General features: G+C 45.2%; 1 protein-coding gene across 1 annotated transcript in view; it reads right to left on the bottom strand.

Moving 5' to 3' along the window:
* Nucleotides 1-18,905, bottom strand: part of CSMD2 (CUB and Sushi multiple domains 2) — a 571,413-nt gene that overhangs the window by 106,616 nt on the left and 445,892 nt on the right. The window contains exons 31-33 of the mRNA XM_025041387.1: nucleotides 15,732-15,923; nucleotides 10,966-11,104; nucleotides 7,112-7,299 (exon numbers count right to left, since the gene is read on the bottom strand). Of these exons, the coding sequence (XP_024897155.1) occupies nucleotides 7,112-7,299; nucleotides 10,966-11,104; nucleotides 15,732-15,923 (519 nt within the window). The remainder of the gene's footprint in view (nucleotides 1-7,111; nucleotides 7,300-10,965; nucleotides 11,105-15,731; nucleotides 15,924-18,905) is intronic.

Here is an 18,905-nt window from a genome sequence, read left to right as displayed (position 1 = left end):
GAGTAGTAGGTGGGAGCCAACATTCACTTCCATCCCCTGCTGCCTTTCCTCACCCTCCTTGTTCCAGGACCACTCATGGTTAAGAGGTCTGTCGTCAGGGCTAGGCAGTGTCAGGACACAGCTGAGGCTGGCCATTATCAGGGAAATGCAACTGGGTTCCATCAGAGTGCTGGAGGCTACACTACAGAGAGGTCTAGAGATGGGGGCTCACGAGGAGGTGCTGACAGCTCTTGCAGAAGGACTCAAATTCAAAGAGCAGATTTAAGGAGGAAAGAGCCAGAGTAGAAGGGATCAGAGTTCAGAGATGAATGGCTCAGGAGGAAATCTGCTGACAGCTGTCATTGTCACCTGGGTGCCTTTTAAGCTACCTATACAAGAGGCAGCCATGACTTGAGAGTGTCGTTCAGCTGCCAATCAGCTGGTTGACTGATGGAAGGGGGCTCTGAGAATCTGTGATCCTGCTGAGCCCAGCCATGCGTGCTCTGGGGCCCTGATGAGGGCCCTGCTCTTTGTCTTTTCCCATATCAAGGGTGGAGCAGTCCAGATAGACCACTAAATTTAAACTCAAGTTGAACCCAGAAAATGGTCCCTCACCTAGTAGAGGACTCCTTGGTGGTTTCATTGTGTGTCCTGTGATGTGTCTGTCCCCTTGACCCCAACATCAAATCTGTCTTCCCCCTAAACTTAATGTCTCTGACAAGAATACAACCTGCCATTGGGTGATCTGCATGCAAATCACAGAGAGACAGGGAACTGTCACCAGGTCTTCTATTTCATCTGTCCTTTTTATAAATTCAAACTGGGTCAAATCTTATTTGAAGTTCCAATAAATTAAGTAACTTGGGACCAAATTCACAGAGCTCGTTAGAAGCATAACTAGCTGTGGCACCCAATACTCATTTCCCCTTGCCCCTTAAATAACAATCCAGATTTTATAAAGAGTATCAAGGCGCCAACTACAATGGACACCTTCTAGCCTCCTGGACAACTAGGTCTGGTCGGAGATATAAACACAGTCAGATCAGATAATAGCCTTCTGTCTCATTAAGAGTAAAAGCCAAAATCTTAATAGGTTGACCAGGCCCTGCACATTCTGGCTCCAGTCCTCCCATCTATGGCCTCGACTCCCATTGTTCCTTTGGTAACTTTGCTCCAACCACATTGGCCTCTGTGCACAGAACGTTCCCCCATCCTCACGGCTCCTCTTCCACTTCTTTGAGGACTTCACTCAATGTCTCTCTCTCGGTGCCACTTCCCCGACCAGCTATTTAAAATTTCAATATTCCTCCCGCCAACACTCCCTACCACTCTTCCCTGCTTTTTTTTTCTTTTTCTCTGCACTGGGATCAGCACGATCTCATGTGTTATAGATTTGCCTTATTTTTTTCTATCTCTCTCCACTAGAATGTAGGTTCCATGAGGACACTACTGTAGTCCAGTGCTGGGCACATGGTAGGCACTTAACAAATATTTCTTAAATGGATAATGATGGGATTTCTAGAAAAGTTGCTCAAGGGAGGGTGACTTAGCTGAGAAAATGCTTTGGCCCTTCCTTCTTTACTCCCTTCCTCCTCGCAGTCTAGAACTCAGACGTCATGGCTGGACCTCCAGTGGAACCTGAGATAACCTTGAGGGTGGGAGCCACATACTAGCATAGTAGAACAGAAAGAACAAAAGGAGCCTAGGCGGAGCCAGCTCAGCAGCCTTGGATGACAGTCTCCAGATTTCTTTTGCGGAAAGGGAATAAATGTCTACCTCATAGAAGCAACTGTGCTTTTAGGTAACCGCTGCACTGGCATTGGACCCCAGCTGGATATGACCGCCCTGGAACTCTACACAATGCCAGAAAGTCCTTTCTTCCCTTCCCTGTACAGCAAACTTACACTTTTCAAGACCATTCTCTCCTGAGCAAGTTTCCTGAATTTCACCTCTCTGGTAGAATTCTGTTTTTCTTTTTTATGAGATTGTATTGGTAGTTTAGGTAAGTGTGTTTCTTTCCAGTGGGTTCTGAACTCCTAGAGGACAGAGACCATCACCTGTTCTTCTTGTAACCCAGGCAACAAGCACAGGAGCTGGCACTAGGGCTGGCTCTATTTGGTACACAATAGAGGCTTAATAAATGAATGCTGAACTGATTTGCCGAATACCTCAAGGCTTGGAAAATCAACAACCACATCAAAGATTCCAACTACAGACTCTGTTCTATAGCTACACATCAGAGCAAGAGCTCACCATTCCAACATTATCACATTAATTATGATGATACAGATAATGATAATGATGATAGCATCTTACATATGAATATCACTTTATAATTTTCAAAGCACTTTTCAATCTGTTACCTCATTTGTATATCACAATGGCCTCTGAAGCAGGCAGGGCCAGGTATGTTCCTGTTCAGGTTATCAATGAGGAATGTGATGATCAGAGAGGCTGAATAAGTTTTCCAAGCCATTCAACTATTAATTGGTAGAATTAAGACCAAAATCAGGTCTTCAGCTTGCCAAACCAGAGCTTAGCTGTGAATGCTAAAACCAAATGACTAAAACATCGTGATGATAATAATGAATAAAACCCAAGCCCTCCAAAATGAGGAAATTAAAAGAAGCAGCTTCTTTTCGTCCTATTAGATGAGGGTTATTTCCAAACATTCTAATAGCAAAGATTGAAAATGACAACCCAAACACTCAACCAGTAAAGAACTGGTTTAAAAGGTTGAATCAGAGCCACCACTGAAATACAAGCAGCCTTTAAAAAGAATGGTGGAAGTCTTTGAATACTGACATGGAAAGATGTCCAAGATCTATATTATTGTTGGGCAAAAAACAAAACAAAGCAAACAAACAAACAAACAAACAAACAATAACCATCCATGTTAGATTAGTACATATGATGTTATCCCATTCATATAGAACAGGGATCAGCAAACTACAGTTCACAGGCTCCCTGCCTGCTTTTGCAAATAAAGTTTTATTGGCACAGAGCCATGCCCATTTGTTTACATATTGTCTATGGCTGTTTTAGCATTACAACAACGGAGTTGAGCGGATGCAACAGAGCCTAACTGGCTTGCTAAGCCTAAAATATTTACTATCTGGCCTTTTACAGGAAAAATTTGCCAACCCCTAGTCTAGAATTTATGTTACTTTTAGTTACATAAAATATCTGGAATGAGATAACAAATCGTTACTGATGGTACTCAGATGATGGTAGTTATAGAGGCTGATAGGTATTTAGAGTACATCTTATAAGCTTCTGTATTGTTTGAATTTTACCGTTATAATATTTTTGGGTGAGGGTGCCACAAATTGCACCCGTAGAAGATGGTGAATTTCATCAATAAATGTGTGTGCTCTGACCGCTCTACCGACCAGCAGTACCCTCATCTCTCTCCCTCTCCCCAGGTCTCCCTATTCCCCAAGACACAACAATGATATTAAAATTAGGCCAATTAATAATCCTACAATAGCCTCTAAGTGTTTAAATGAAAGAACGAGTCAATAGATAGAGCAAACTTCACTGTCTTATTTTAAGTAAGTGCCAAAGCTACCCTGTCCTTCAGCAACCACCACCCCAGTCAGTCAGCAGCCACAAAATCGAGGCGAGACCCTCCGCCAGCAAAAAGATTAGAACTCCCTGAAGGCTCAGGTGAGGGTTAGCATTTTTTAGCAATAAAATATTTTAAATTAAGATAGGTACATTTTTTTTTAGACAATGCTATCGTGTACTTAACAGACTACAGTACAGTATAAATATAACTTTTATATGCACTAGGAAACAAAAAAAATGGTCTGATTCACTTTATTGCAGTGGTCTAGAATCAGGCCCACAAAACCTCTGAGGTATGCCTGTATTCAACCCTCATACATATATGTGTGCAAAACATCATAATCACACCTTATAATTTTCAATGATCAAATGAGAAAATGTACCTAGCTCTACAGGGCTAGCCCCATGAAAAGGGGTACAAACCATTCCCCCTTCCACACAAGGGCAGAGCAAATGAAACAACCATTATATAGGAAACAAGGCAATGAGATGGAAGAGGGTGGATAAGTATGTACCAAGTACCTACCAGCACCGGGCACTCTGTGAGGTGCTGAGCCCATTTACCACACCTCACCACCACTCTTTCACACAGTACACTGTCCCTCTTTGAAAGATTTGGAGGCGATGCTCAGAGAAATTAAGCAACTTGTTTAATGCCTTACAGTTAATTAGGGATGGAGGCCACCCTTATGAAGATATTGAACGTGGGGGAATATCGTTGAGGTAGCAGAGTAGACCCATTCCAGACATCCAGGGATCTTGGGATAAGAAAAAGGAGACCACAGGGTAAGGCAGAGGTCCCTGGCTCCCAGCAAATGGATTACCTAACCAGACACTGAAAGACACAGTAGAGAGGTGACTAATATTAGGGGATGTACAATCTGAGAAGAATGGAAGGCAGCTCCAGGTATCACCAGGTAACTCCTGCCCCCAAAAGACACATTTATCTTGGTACTGGTACCACAGATCCTAATAAGGAGGTGGCTGTGCCTCACCTCTCCCCGTTCCTCAGTAACTGGCTTCCTTCAGCCACTCGGCTGGCTCCCATGACAGCTGAGTAGGCCTTATTCTCTGGGGCTGTGTTTTGGGCCTGAGGACCCCTCTAGATATGGTCTTGGGCCAACAGTGGAAAGTGCAAAGGGCTTCTTTGGGAAAGAGGACCTGGGGGTGTGGCTCTAGCCCAGGGAGTCAGTGGAGAAGACCTATGAGAGAGGTGGCCACAGACAGGTGACCATGAGCAAGATGACTAGGGAGGAAGCTGAGAGATTTTCGACCCGGTAACTTACTATACCCAGGGATGGTGAAATGAAATCGTCTTGTATGTGGTGACATTTGGTGTGAAATTTCAGAATCTACACCACGGAGAAGCCTCTGGTAGGACAAGTCAGAAGTCGCTCTGGTGGTTGCTAAGGCTTGGCTGGGGTTAAAGGATATTATCTGAGGTGGCTCCAAGTGCCATGTTTGTGTGATTTTTTTTCTTGCTATGCTCAGCCACTTGGGTGTGGTTGTAACAAAGAGTGCAGTTTTTTAAGGTCTACCCAATCGAAGGCCCACAGGGAAGGATAATTGAGGGTACTGATGAGGGTGTGATTAGAGAGGGGAATAATAAGAAAAATGATGACGATGATAAGAGAGCAGGGGCTGGAGTGACGGGGTCCCAGGCTTTGTCGAAGTCAAGCCTTCTGTTAGAATTCCACAGCCTGAGATAGAGTTCGTTCTGATATCAGCACGTGGAGAAAAGTTTGAATACAGTAGGTTTATCGAATGACAGGTGTCCAGAGGAAGAGAGGATGGCAAAATACCCACTTCTCAGGCCAGCCACACAAGGAAAGAAGACCACAAGCAAAACGTTCTCTCATCTGTACACCGGGTGCCTTCTAGAACTGTAACAGCAGACAAACAGCAGACAATTGATAGTTACAAAGATTTCGAGGAGTTGACGGATGGAAATTGCTTAGGACAGTGTCAGCTGTTGATAGACACTAAATTAGCTGTTATTGTGATTGATATTATTTGTGATCCCATGTGAGATATTCTCAGGAGTTGCCAAAAATATTTAATTAAAGGGCACTTTAAAAGGTTGCTGAGGTTTCTACGTTATGCAATTGGGGACATGAGCCAGAAACTTTTTAATTTTAACTGGTAATGTGACTCCATTTGTACACACAGGCTGATGAGGCTTGGGTGAACTTGGGTTACAGTAACAATAACAAAATCGATCATCTCTAGAGTATCTGTAGAGTGTTTAGTACATACTGAATATTATACTCATACATATGAGAGTACATAATATCTTTTAATTTTAACCTTCTGCAACATAATTATTATTACCACCATTTCATAGATGGAGAAATGGGTTCCAAGAGATAACTTGCCAAGCTCACAAATCAAGCAAGAAATGGAGCTAGAATTTGGATAATGGTTTCTGGGATAATTAGGGAAGAAGAAAAGGTCAAAAAGAGAATAACAGAGTGGAAGAAAGCGGAGTGCTTGAGAGCCAGGAACTGCCCTTATGACTAAGACAGCCGCTACCTGACCATTACGGAATGCTTGAGATGTGTCAGGCGCCGCACCAAGAGCTTTGATGCGTGAATCTCATCGATCTTTATATTTCTGTGAGATAGGAATTATTCCACCATCATTTTATAGAAGAGGAAATGAAGTTTTCAAGTGATTAAATTATCTTGCCCAAGTTCACACAGCTGCTAAGTGGAAAGCATGAGCCCTGAATTCAGTTAATCGGACAATCTTAACCAGGCCTGTTGTTTGCAAGTAGATTTCTCCTGGAACACAGCCACACCCATTCCTTCGTATTCTCTCTTTGGCCGCTTTAGTGCTACAGTGGCAGAGCTGAGTGGCTGTGGATGATGTGGCTCGTAGCCTAAGTTATTTCCTCTTTGGCCCTTTAAGAAAAAATCTGCCACCCTCTGCTCTTGAGCCCTCCACGATTCAATCTGTCTTGGTTAATCTAAAAGTGCAATGAGAATAAAAGGATGGGGGAGCTAGAGGGATGAGGAACTGTGATCGAGAAGTATCAGAAAGCATCCAGAGTATGGCCAAGGAGTGTCCTTGGAACAGAAGTCCAGGCATTGTGACCCCAGGAGTTGGATGGGTTGTCCTCATGGGCTCTAAAGTTAGCCGGGGTGGTGGGAGGCTTTGGAGTAGAGAGGAAGATTGAGCCTCATCTCATAAACCTCAGCAAATGCAGGGGAGTGACCAGGAAGATGTTAGTTGATATGTACGGGCTGAGGTTGTGAGACTGAGAAAGACCTAGGAATGACCATCACAGAAAAAGGAGAAAAGAGTAAAGATGTAGAAATAGAAATGAGGTGTAAGGAGAATGCTGGCCCTTTTCTCCCCAGGCCTGGGGCACATGTGTGTGAAAGGCTAAGCTACCTGGAGGGCCACAGGGAAGGCAAGTGCTTGGCAGGTGGCAATGGCGCCAGGATTGGCGTGGGCCCCCTGTGAAGCAGCCCAATGCGCTCCTCACTCCCCTCCAGCTTCCCCGCTGCCAGGTCTGGATGGCCCTGCCCTCAGTAGTCTCTGCCACCAGGGCCCTTACCTGTGTAGTCGATGACGAAGCCAGCATTGCTCACTGAGGCGTCGCTGCGGAAGGCGAGGAAGAGGCTGTTGCTGCTGCTCTCGATGCGGCCTGGCAGCTGGGAGCCGTAGAAGCTTCCTATGAGAGGGCTGAGAGAGTCTCGTCCGTCGTAGATATGAAGGAAGTCGTAGCCGGGCTCCAAGTTAAAGCTGGGGAACAAAAACATCCCGTCCCCACCCCACTAAGGTCAAAGAAAGGCTCGTACTGGCCTCAGCCAAAGGACAGGGCCTCCCAGTCAGCAAGCTCTCCATCCCAGTGGCATCCAACCCCCGGGATTCCCAGTGGGGAGGGGCAGGATGAAGCCCCATGACCTCCCAGCTGCACGAAAAGACGGATAAGGTAGGCTCGGGGGCAGAGGAGGCAGATTCCAGAGTCGGCATCCAGAAAGCTGGAGCTGCAAACCTAACATTCTCTTTTCCTTAAAAAAATATTTTAATTGAAATATATTTGACACTTGCCATTGTGTAATTTTAAGGTATACAATATGTCGACTCACACATTCCTATATTGTAATATGATTGACATCGTAGTGATGATGAGCACCTCTATCCCGTCACAATGATCATTGCTTTTTAATGGTTGGAATAATTGTGATCTAGTCTCTTAGCAAGTTGGGTGGTTACAGTACAACATTGTGGTCTATATTCAGTATACTGTGCATAGAAGGGAAAATGAGTTACCAGTGGTCACCCAATGGTCAGCCAGAGTAGGTCCAGAGCCCAGGTCTCTTCTCTGCCTCAAACATCTTTATATTATGCTATGCTGCATCTTCTTTCCCAAGGGAGAAAGGGCCACCCAGGGGGCCATTCCCGGGCAGGAAGGGGCCTGCTCCCTCGGAGGACTCCGGCTTCCTTCCTGTATCCACCGGCTAGTTCTCAGCTCTCCTTGGGATCTGCTACCACCCCACTTCTGGCACCCACAACTGTGCCTCTTTCTTAGCTATCCTGACCCTAGTAGGGAAAAATCCATTTAAAAAACTTTCTTCGTTGAGTAAATTGAATATTAGAGTTCTCCAATGTAATTTATCCCACTGGAATGGCTAGAGTGAAAATGATGGAAAATACCACAGATTAGCAAGAATGTGGAGCCACTGAAGCTCTCATACTCTGCTGGGGGAGTTTGAACTGGTTTGGAAAACTGTTTCCCAATATCTACTGGATCTGGACATACGCTCGCCCTATGACGCAGTCATTCCACTCTTAGATATGTATGTCTGCAAAGGCAATTGGTACCAATCAAGTATGCGAAGGTGAAGACAACAGAATGAAAGCAAAGGAGTTTGCAGAGAACAGATTTCTGATGCAAACTTATTCATAGCCCAGCCACAGGCTGTGATCCTCGATTTGGCTGGACTGAGAATGAAATGCGGTTCTAACCTTTGGCTGAGACATATGGCAGAGAGAGGGGGCCACGGCATTTCTAGGACAAAAGAGGCAGGGCTGGCAGAGAGAAGAGATGGGAGAGTAGGGCCAGATGTGCACTGGTCCCCTTCCCACATGGCACCCTCTCACACTCGTGTCAGCCGCAGTGTCACCCCATCATTGCTGGGTGGTGATGGTCTTCTTGCCCCCATAATTCAGCTTCCACCCATTTGCTGTTCCACAAGTTACCAGGGAAGGGTTTGGGAATGGGTAAGTCTTGGTCACAAATTATGGTTCCGCTCTTTCCTAACTGCCTTCCTACTGTCCCTGCCTTCCGCGAGTCATCAGATTTTATCTGAGTGCCCGAATATGCTGGGCGCTGTGCGAGGTGCTCAGGACATGGGGATATGTCAGACACCACCCTTTCGAGATGGCGATGGGGCTAAAGGAAGCGACGGATGTGAAGATGACAGAGCACAGTCTAAAGTCGGTATAGGCAAATAGGGTCACAACACGAAGTTCCTCGGGGAGGAGAAAATGAAGCTTTCGTGGAGGCCAAACTGGAGCTGAGTCCTGGGAGATGAAAAAGACACTCAGTGGTTAGATGAGGAGGGACAAGGAGGCCACTGTGAAGGGAGAAGCAGAGGCAAAGTCACAAGGGCATGAAATAGTCTTGGAAACTGCTAGTACTTCAGTCTGGCTGCAGCTCAGGGGTTAGGATGGGGTCGGGGGACCGAGTAGAGAGGTAGGCAGGGGCCAGATCGCTTGGAGCGAAACTCAAAAGTTTGGACTTTACTTGATAGGGAAGGAGTCCTTTAGGATTTTAAAATAAGAGATCTATTTGTTTGTTGTTTCTTTGCTTTTAAATTGAGGCATAATTTATACACTGTAAAATGATTAGCTATGAAGTGTACCCCTCTATCAGTTTTGACATATATTTCAAGACCCAGAATATTTCTACCATCCCAAGTTTGCAGGTACCCCTTCTCAGTCAATCTTCCCCATGCCAGAAGCCACCACTGAACAGATTTTTCTCACCATACATTAGTTTGGTTGATCCTAAAATGTCATACAAGTGGAATCATACTTTTTGTGTGTGTCTATTTCCTTTCACTCAGTGTGATGTTCGGAGATTCATCCATGTTGCTGCATGTATCAGTAGCTCATTCCTTTTTATTGCCGAGGAGTATATTTCCATCGTGTGTTAAGATGGAAAATGTGGTGGTTATTTGAACAGCTTTGCATGGCAGGAACACTCTAGCTAAAGGAGAGATTGGCATGGGAGGCAAGACGGGGGCAGAGGAACCAGTTAGGAGACTGTGGCAGAAATAATAGGGCTTCATCAAGATAATAGCTGGGAGGATGGAGAAGACGGGAAAATACGAAGTGTGTTAAGGCAGCACAGACCCCACACCTTGGTCACTAACAGAAGAAGCAGTAAAAGTGGACAATGGCGCCCCTCCCCAATGTTCAGAATGGAGCTCGTTTGTGGGGAGAGCGACATGCTTACGGTGTGGCAGCCGAGGTAGCTGCAGGCACCAGACAGAGACATCCAACAGTTGGATATAGGAAGCTGCAGCTCAAAAGAAAAGTCTGGAAGGAGAGTCTCTCATTTATGAGACAAAAGCCATGGGAGTGGATGAGCTTATCCAGGAAGGCAGTGTGGATGAGAAGAAAAAAAGGCCTATGATATTTCCTGGCAAAGGATGAGAGGCATGAAAAGGAAGGCGCGAAGTCACAGAAGAAGTTGGAGAACTAGAGGGGAAGAACTTCACAAAACCCAAGGGGAAAACGCAGGGTGAGGACGAAGGGAGGGAACAAGAGGTGCCAGAGGATGAAACGTGGAAAGTTCCATTTTGTTTGGCAACCAGGAGTTTGTTGGTGCCTTTTATCAGAGGAGTTGCCAGTGGAACCGTGGAAGCAGAGACCAGATTTCAGTGGTTATGGAAGAAACAGGAGGGGAGAAAAGAGAGGAAAGCTGAGACAATTCTTTTGAAGACCTTGCTGCTAAAAGGAATAAAGAACATAGTGCAGGAGCTAGATGGGGGAGCCCCTGAGAAAAACCCGAGCCTGTTTGTACGCTGGGGAGTGTGCTGCTGGCAGGAGCTAGGCGAGAGCAGAGGAGGAAAATGCAGGCGGGCAGCACGAAAGGATCCAGCACGGCCCTCCCTACTTTCTGAACCTCAACATCTTCAGAGATAAAAAAAAGAAAATAATAAAATAATAATAATAGCTACTTCATAAGTCATGATAAGGACTAAATAAGATATATGTGAAACCTCAGAGGAAACACTCCGTAAACGCAATTTCTCTGCTTTTTCGGACTCCCATACCTCCCGTGGAATGCAGAACTCTGCTCACAGGAGACGTGTGTCTACTCGCCTGGACACCCGGGTCTGAAACCCCTAGCTGCTCCGAACCCTTCCGTCTCCCACTCAGGGGAAAGGTACATACATGTTAAATACCAGGGCGATGACGTAGTCCGGCGAGACGGTCACTTTCCAGTCACACTCCTTGCCCGGTGGGTAGGGTTCGGGGTAATTTGGAGACAGGATGACCCCCGATGGTCCCGTCAGGTCTCCCCCACAAGGCGCTGAGAAGAAGGGAAGACAAGGTCAGACTGATCCCTTTGCGGGTCATGTTTTTAGGGTTATTCGTAGGCACAGTAGAGGAAGGACCAATACACCTAAGTTAGTACCTGGCTTTGGGGGCCAAGAGGAGGGTGGGATGTAACGGGTATGAGGTTTTACCTTAAAGCAATGGAAATGTTTTGGAATTAGAGGTGCTAGTTGTACAACATTATGAATGTACTAAGTGTCCCTGAAGTGTCCATTTTTAAATTGTTAATTTTATGTTATGTGAATGTCACCTCAAGGAATTATTCAAAAACAAAACAAAATCCCTAGCTCTGCCAGGAATGTCTGACCTTAGGGAATTGACCTTACCTCTCTGGACCTCAGTGTTCTCCCTCTATTGCAAAAAAAAAAAAAAAAAAAAAAAAAAAAAAAAAAAAAAGGTAATTTGATTTTGGAGATGTCAAAGCATTTGGCATATCGCAAGCAGTCCATATCTGGAGCCGCCATGCACCTTTTAGACACATGAAATACCTGGTCTCCTCCTACTGCCTCACAGCCGGTACCTGGGTGAGCATTGTGGGTATTACCAAGAGTTCTAGTGCACTCAGTGTTAGGAGGAGTGGCAAATATTATCACGTTCACCTGCCAAGCTTGCTGGCCTCCTACATTACCAGTGTTCTTGGCATCTGCTTGGGGCTGCAGATACCTTCCAATTTTCCAAAAGACCTTGTCCAAGACAGCATGTATGACTCAGTAGTATGGAGATTTTACAAGATCCCCAATTAGTCCATGGTGGTCTCCCTCCCCTGAGGTGACAGGTCTTTCCAGCGGGTGGTGAGAGGGAAGGTGGCCAGCAATACAGCAAGTCACTCAAATAGAACCACCCCCAGGGTGCTTCCCAGATCTTGAATGAAGTTCTCCCTTAACTGGCTGGGTTACTGCTCTGTAGCATGAGGGTTTGACAAAGTGGAGGCTGGGACGAGTATGGGGTCATTAACAGGATAAGATGGCAGAGACTCTAAATATAGCTCAGTCTGAAATGACAGGGCACCATCGGAGGTTGGCAGTGGAGCAGGCAAATAGTGAGCCCACAGGAACATGGAGAGCTGTTTAAGAGAAGACAAGACTGGACATAGAGGTAGGAGACAAGGGTGTACCCAAGAAGACTGAATTTAACAGCAGCTGCTTGCTTGTCACAAAGCTGATCTTTATTGCCCCACAGGACAGCTTTTACTCAGAGTGGCACTTAAAAGGCTGGATCAACCCCTAACAAGGTCTCTTAAAAAACGGTAGGTCTTCAAGCCAGGCCATAAAAGTCCTAACACAGCTGAGTGGTCATGAGTAGAGTGTTTTTCTGTGGAAAATATACCTCAAAAACCGACTTGAGTGCCAGAAAGACTCAAATGGGCACCTATCAAATGTTAGATGTGACCTGTAACGTTTTGGATACATTATCTCATTTATGTCTCATAGCAACTCACTGAGGTATGGATTATTCTTCCTGGTTTAAAAAAGGAGGCACTGAGGCTCAGAGAGGTTAAGTAACTTGCCCAGAGTCACTCAGACTCAAACCCACATCTGTCTGACTCCAAAGTCCGTCATTTTCCCATTCTTCTGCATTGCCTTGGAACTGCTGGTGGCAGTGGGAGTGGGGAGGATTGTTCTTACCTGCGGGCTGGCAGGGAAGCCCCAGGTGCAAGAGCATCTATGAGAGTAAGGATGGCTCCTTGAGTCCGGTCTGCCTTGTATCTCACTCACTCCTTCTCCACTGAGCCTTCTCTAGATAAGATGGTTAGATGAATGGGACAGACTAGAGGCCTGTGTGATCAAGATAAAACCTGGAACTTAACAGAGCAAGAACACACTGTCCAGTCCACAAGGAGCGGCCTTATGTAGGCTGGCCTAGAAACACAGCATGACACAGCCAATGAGAGCAGAAAATCTGTGTCATGTCAGCTGCCTAGCTCCCTGAGGGATCTTCCCAAGAAGGCACAACGATGCCTCCATTTGGGCCAGGGCTACCTGGCCCAGCCCTTTGTCACAGCTCAGGGATGTCTTCCCTTGAGTTTGCCAAGGTGGGGTGAATCTGGGAGTTTCTGAAACGGCCCTCAGTTTTCTTCCCCCAACTCCCAAAGTTGGCAGAGGATCATTCTGGATGGCTAAGAAGTGGGCAGGCTGTTCTGAGGGGTGGGAGTCGTGAAAAAGGCCATTGATTTGGAAGCTGCATATTCCCAGGTTTACATTTTGACTATGCCACTTACTAGCTGGGAGAGTTTGGGCAAGCTCTCCCACCTCTCTGAGCCTCCATCTCCTCATCTATAAAAGAAACATCAAAAATAACGATGCTAATGGCTGCTGACACAGACAGTGTTTACAATGAACCAAGCATTGTTCTAAGAGCATTACAGTATTATCTCATGTAATCCTCAAAACAACCCTATAAGGTAGGTACTCTTATTTTATAAGGGAGGAGAGGAAGAAGTTATTTGTCTAAGGTCACGTAGCTTCTGTGGTAAAACCAGATTCAAACCCAGGTGGTCCAGAACCTGAGTTCTCAACTTAGAACCACATGGTGATTCTATCTGCAATCGGTGCCTATGTCCAGCTCACTGCCTACCATGGAGATGACATGCAGTAAATACTTGTTTTCTTCCTTCGCTTCCTCCCTGTAATGAAGGGATGTCAAGGCCAGTCAGACCAGTCATGGCAGACGGCCAAGAGAGCTGAAAATTAGGGGCTTGTCACTGGGATTTCCAGATTGTTTGAGAGAAGAGGCGAAAACACTCATTTTGTTGCCCGAGGAACATTCCCCAGGCCTCGCAGTGCAGAGCAATGGGCAGTGAAAGCGGAATTAACCTCTTTGCCCTGCTCGCTGCCCATTTACTGCTCTCGCCAACCCTCCTGTTCCACCTGGGACAGTCTCGTCTCAGGACCTGCTTTTCTGTCAGATAAGCTCAAGGAATCACCGCTGTACAGAATGCTGATTTCGGAAGGGGCCTCAGAGGTCATCTGATTCCCTCCAAGGCCTTATCAGAATTCTCTTGACCATAAGATTCTGGTCACAGAAGGGAAGTGAGTCTAAAACCTTGAGAGAAGGAAACGAAGAAAGGGAGGAAGGACAGAGGAAGGAAGGAGGGAAGGAGAGAAATTAGAATTTTTTGATATTAGGATTAGTTGTGTGCTCACCCCACAATGCCATGAGGGAAGGGTATTTGCTTTTATCTTACAGATGAGGAAACTGATTCTCCTCTGAGGTAACTGTCAAAAATTGTTGAAACAATTTTCTCAAGGCCACTGAACTAGTAAGTGGCAGTGCCAGGAATTAAATGTGGATCTCTCTCCTTCAGTATCCTATACTCTTTCCAACATATCACATGTAGTTGAGAACTGAGCTGGTTCTGGAACCCAGATCTCAACTTCCTGTCTGCTGTACCTGCACCAGCTCCTGTCACACATACCCAGGTGACTCCTAATTACCACTGAGGGACAGGATTTAGGGCCTTACCTTCAATGCCAGGCCTCAGAGCATGACGAGCAAAGGCCAGTCCTTATATGCCTGGACAGTGCCTCCCATGAGCTTCTGTGGCAAGAGGTGCAGGCATCCCCGGGTGGACAGTACAGGGGTATATGTCTCAAGAAGTCCCCTGAACCCATCTGCAGCATGGGAGTCAGTGTGGGAGGAGGAAAATGAAAGGCTCTGCATTCAGTTGTGAATTTTGGTTCTGTCATATCCTAGCTCTGTGATTTGGGGCATGATATTCAAATTAGTGTAAGTGTCAGTTTCCTCAACTATAAAACGAAGGAATGGTGCTCATTACAGAGAGCTGCAGGGAAAGTAAAATGAGGTTGTATAAATAAGTGTCCACTACGGGGCTGGCACACAGTAAGGACTCAATGACGATTGGTTCCCTTCTAACACTCATTGTTGACATGAGAAATACATTCAGTATTTTGCCTGAGAAAAGCGCCATGTAGAAGTGAGTACCTGGAATGTTTCTTTCTCTCTCTCTTTCTTTCCTGTCCTCCTCTCCCTTCAAGTTCCATCCTCCTCTTGGTCTCGGGTTGCTAGGGAACAAGATTATTCAGGCCCAGCCCCTACAAGCTACATGACCTTGGACACATCTCAGAATCCCCATTTCTTCATCTGTCAAATGGGGAGATTTTAAGACTGAGGACAGATCTAGAGAACCAGCATCCAGATAACCAATAATTTCCTCGAAAAAGAGAGAGAACAGGGTTTTTTCCTTTATACCTGAGCCTGTGCGTACCCTTCTAAGTGCTTCAGGAATGGAAGGGTCATTTCGGAACCTGCTGACCCGGCTACCCAAGATGACCCATTGTGCCCCTTCCAACCTGTACATCCTAGGCCAGGAGAAAAGGAACAGACATGCCTAGCTTAGAAATCTTAGGGACCATTTTGGAGACTGAAGAATTTGTAATGTGCAGAGTGTGAGTGTGTGAATGTGAGTGAGTGTATGTGCATGCAAAACAGAGTAAATATGGGGTTTTCTGCAACATTTAACTGTCCCAATTCTCCTATCCAGGCTCAAGATGCAGCTGCCACTTATGTGGGTGGGGGTTCTGGAGCACTCAAGTGGTGACTTGAGGGCAGAGGGCAGGGTTCACACTGCAGCTGCTTTGTACCGATGCACGTTGGTGGGCTGGGCTGCCAGAAGAATCTATTCTCAATCTTCACACAGCTGATCTCTGCGCTCCCCTGCAGGGCATAGCCAGGGTCACACTGGAACACCGTAGAGTCACCAGCTTCCCAACTGTTGCCACTCCGGCTCCCATTCTGTGGGACCCCTGGGTCATTGCATGATGTTGCTGTGGATACTGGGACAAGAAAACAGAAGAGAAAGTGGGGTTGCCTCGCTGTCTGCCCGACAATGAGGCTCCTAGTGCATCACTCTCACTGACATCACAACTTTCAACACCGGTGCCACTGCCTCCCTCTCTGTCACCTCCCACCAGTGTCATCAGCTGTGGCCACAGTGCCACCGTCTCCATCCTCACCCCCATTACTGTCACTACCTCCACCACCACTTGTGACCAACACCTATTCTACCGGTATCTTTACCATCACTGCCATCCACCTACCACGACACATTATGAGTTAAATGTGATCACACTGCTATAATCAAAGAACTGAGTTTAGTTTGATTGAACGATACAAGTCTTGATCCATAGATAAGCTTTATAATTTTGTATAATGTAGCTACATGATCAGTATATGGGAGTGACAACATAATTAAGTATAAACTCCAAATCCAATCAGAAGGGGCTGCAAAGGAGTTCGGAAGTTGGCTGCCTGAGCACTGAGCAGTGGCTGTGAAGTTGCATGGAATTACTCAGTCGGGTAAAAGCCATATTCTTTCTCCCTTGGCAAACAATCAAAGAACCATCAGGCTGGAACCAAAGAAAAATCTGACATTCAAAACAAAGTAGAGTTCAAAACAAATACAAGTAGCTGAGATGTTTTAAAAATTAAAAAAAATAAAAAATAAAAAAAAAAAACTCAGGAATTTTGGAGATGTGTAATCCAAAGCAGGTGTTTTAAAAGTGAACATCAAATAAATGATAGGAAAAAATAAGGGAATAAAAGAATGAGTGAATGAATGAGCGAAGCATGAGAAAACGCACCAAAGGAAATGGTATAGGAGAAAATCCAGAGAAAGGGTTCTGAGGCAGCTGAACAACTCCAGCTGTCTCCATAGTCCCCACTTAAGTCTGTTTATAGACCGGTCGGCAGGCCCCAGGAGGTTCTGGAGGCCACAGGATCAATAATATTCATTTGCTTGGAGGGTCAGTTTTTCTTAAAAATTTTGGGAAAAATCACTTTTACACTAAAATAAATGAATTTATTATGGAGTAGAATGTAACATTCATAATAGTTCTTCTTAAGCAAAAACACGAAGCCTCAAAGAGATTTTATGGGTCTTGCACCCTCCAGATCTGAAATTAGGCATTCACTCTCTTCTGCTATTAGGAGGACTTCAGTGGAAAAGTTTGAGAAGCAACAGCCTAGAGAAATGTACATACTCATATCACTAATTATAAGATCTAGGATTGTATAGACAAGTCTGGAGTTATAGTATCTAATACCTTATACTCAGTCACACCTAAGACAGTATACAACAAAATATACCCACAGCCAAATCTGGCTCTATGCCTATTGCTGCAAATTAAGCTTTATTGGAACACAAGCACGCTCATTTGTTTACATATGGTCTATGCTGCTTTTGTGATTTGATGGCAGAGTTCAGTTAATAAGACAAAAATCATATGGCCCATAAAGCCTGAAATATTTACTTTTTTAAGGAGAAAGTTTGTTGATTACTGGAATATGGTACCTAAAGCCCTCCTCTTTTGAGATTATTTTTTACCTTTTGCTTTTATCCAGTTTCGATCATTAACACCATCAATGACTCGCTATCACTATGCTCTAGCCACATTTATAAAATCTTCTTCCAACACGGCAAGCTCAGCCTTCTCCCCACCTACCCCCGGGGCCTTTGTATGTGCTGGTCCTTCTGCCTAGAATGACCCTGTCGTAGATCTTCTTATGCCAGCTCCATCTTGTCATTCAGTTTTCAGCTCTAGTACCACCTCTTCAGACAGGCCTCTTTGATCACCTTCTTCTGGGCTCATCCTTTAACCCTCTTCCATAAACTTTATCATATTATCCTGTTTTGTTCTTTTCATAGAACAATCTGTAATAATCTTGATAATTTATTTGTTTGCCTCTCTATTGTATATCACTGTGCATCTCTGTGGGAACAGAGACCGTGGCTGTTTTGCTTCCCTAGGGCCTAGAACAGTACCCAGCACACAGTAGTGCTCAGTAAATATTTGTCGAATGAACAAATAAATGAACAAATCATCACCATCTGACACTTTCTGAATTTATTTATAAAGCCAAATAAGAATCAATCTTCCTTCCCAATTAAAAACAGACTTAGCTTTCATCTCTGGCTTTCCAGTGCACTGTACACATGTAAATTATTCCTTGGAAGAAAAATAGCTCACTGTTCGGACCATACTCAGAAAGATTATTTATATGGGAGGCAATAGAGCGCAATGATTAAGAGCCTGGATTTGGGAACCAGACACAGGGGTATTGATCCAGGCCCCGCTACTTATTAACTAGATGACCTTGTAGGAGAAACTTCTTTGGGCTTCAGAGCCCACATCTGCAACATGAATTAATAATGGTGCTTAAACCTTATGGTTTCTGTGAAAATTATAAGAGAGAGTGTAGTAGAGAGCTTAGTGTGGTGCCTGCTCGATAGATGGCAGTGATTATGCTTTCCTCTCCTTTGGTGCTCTCCCTTACCTTTATTTGTTCTCGCTTTCTCTCTTTAATGCTCCTGTATTTGAGCTGCTTGGCAAAGCCCCTGGGGAAAGGCTGGATCCACGTGGTACAGACAGGATGTTAAATGTTGCACAGTTATGTTTACTTAATAAAGCCAAGCCTGCACTAATCGTCTCTGGCATTTCTGTACAATCCCCTGTCAAACACACACTATAAAGTTAACATGGGGTGAGCCATTCTCTCTTCCCTAGTGTAGTCCTGGTATTTGCTAACCAATGACAGCAACAGGGAAGTTGACCTTTCCTGAACCGCGGTTACACCCAGAACTCTAGGCCAGGTTGTCACGGCCTTCCTGGAGTCCACTCTCTTCCCTGTGGATCTAAGCAATGCTTTTCTTGGGTGGCTCGCCCAAGGAAAACCTCGTGTTAGAGAAAACCATCCATTTATTTGTTCACGTCTCCATGAGCCCAATTGTTCAGTAAGCAGTGAGTGAGCACCTGCTG

This window comes from Pteropus alecto, unplaced genomic scaffold (assembly GCF_000325575.1).
Source record: "Pteropus alecto unplaced genomic scaffold, ASM32557v1 scaffold39, whole genome shotgun sequence".
Taxonomy (NCBI): Eukaryota; Metazoa; Chordata; class Mammalia; order Chiroptera; family Pteropodidae; genus Pteropus; species Pteropus alecto.
Note: the sequence above shows the minus strand (reverse complement) of the source record. Positions and strands in the feature narration are given on the sequence as shown.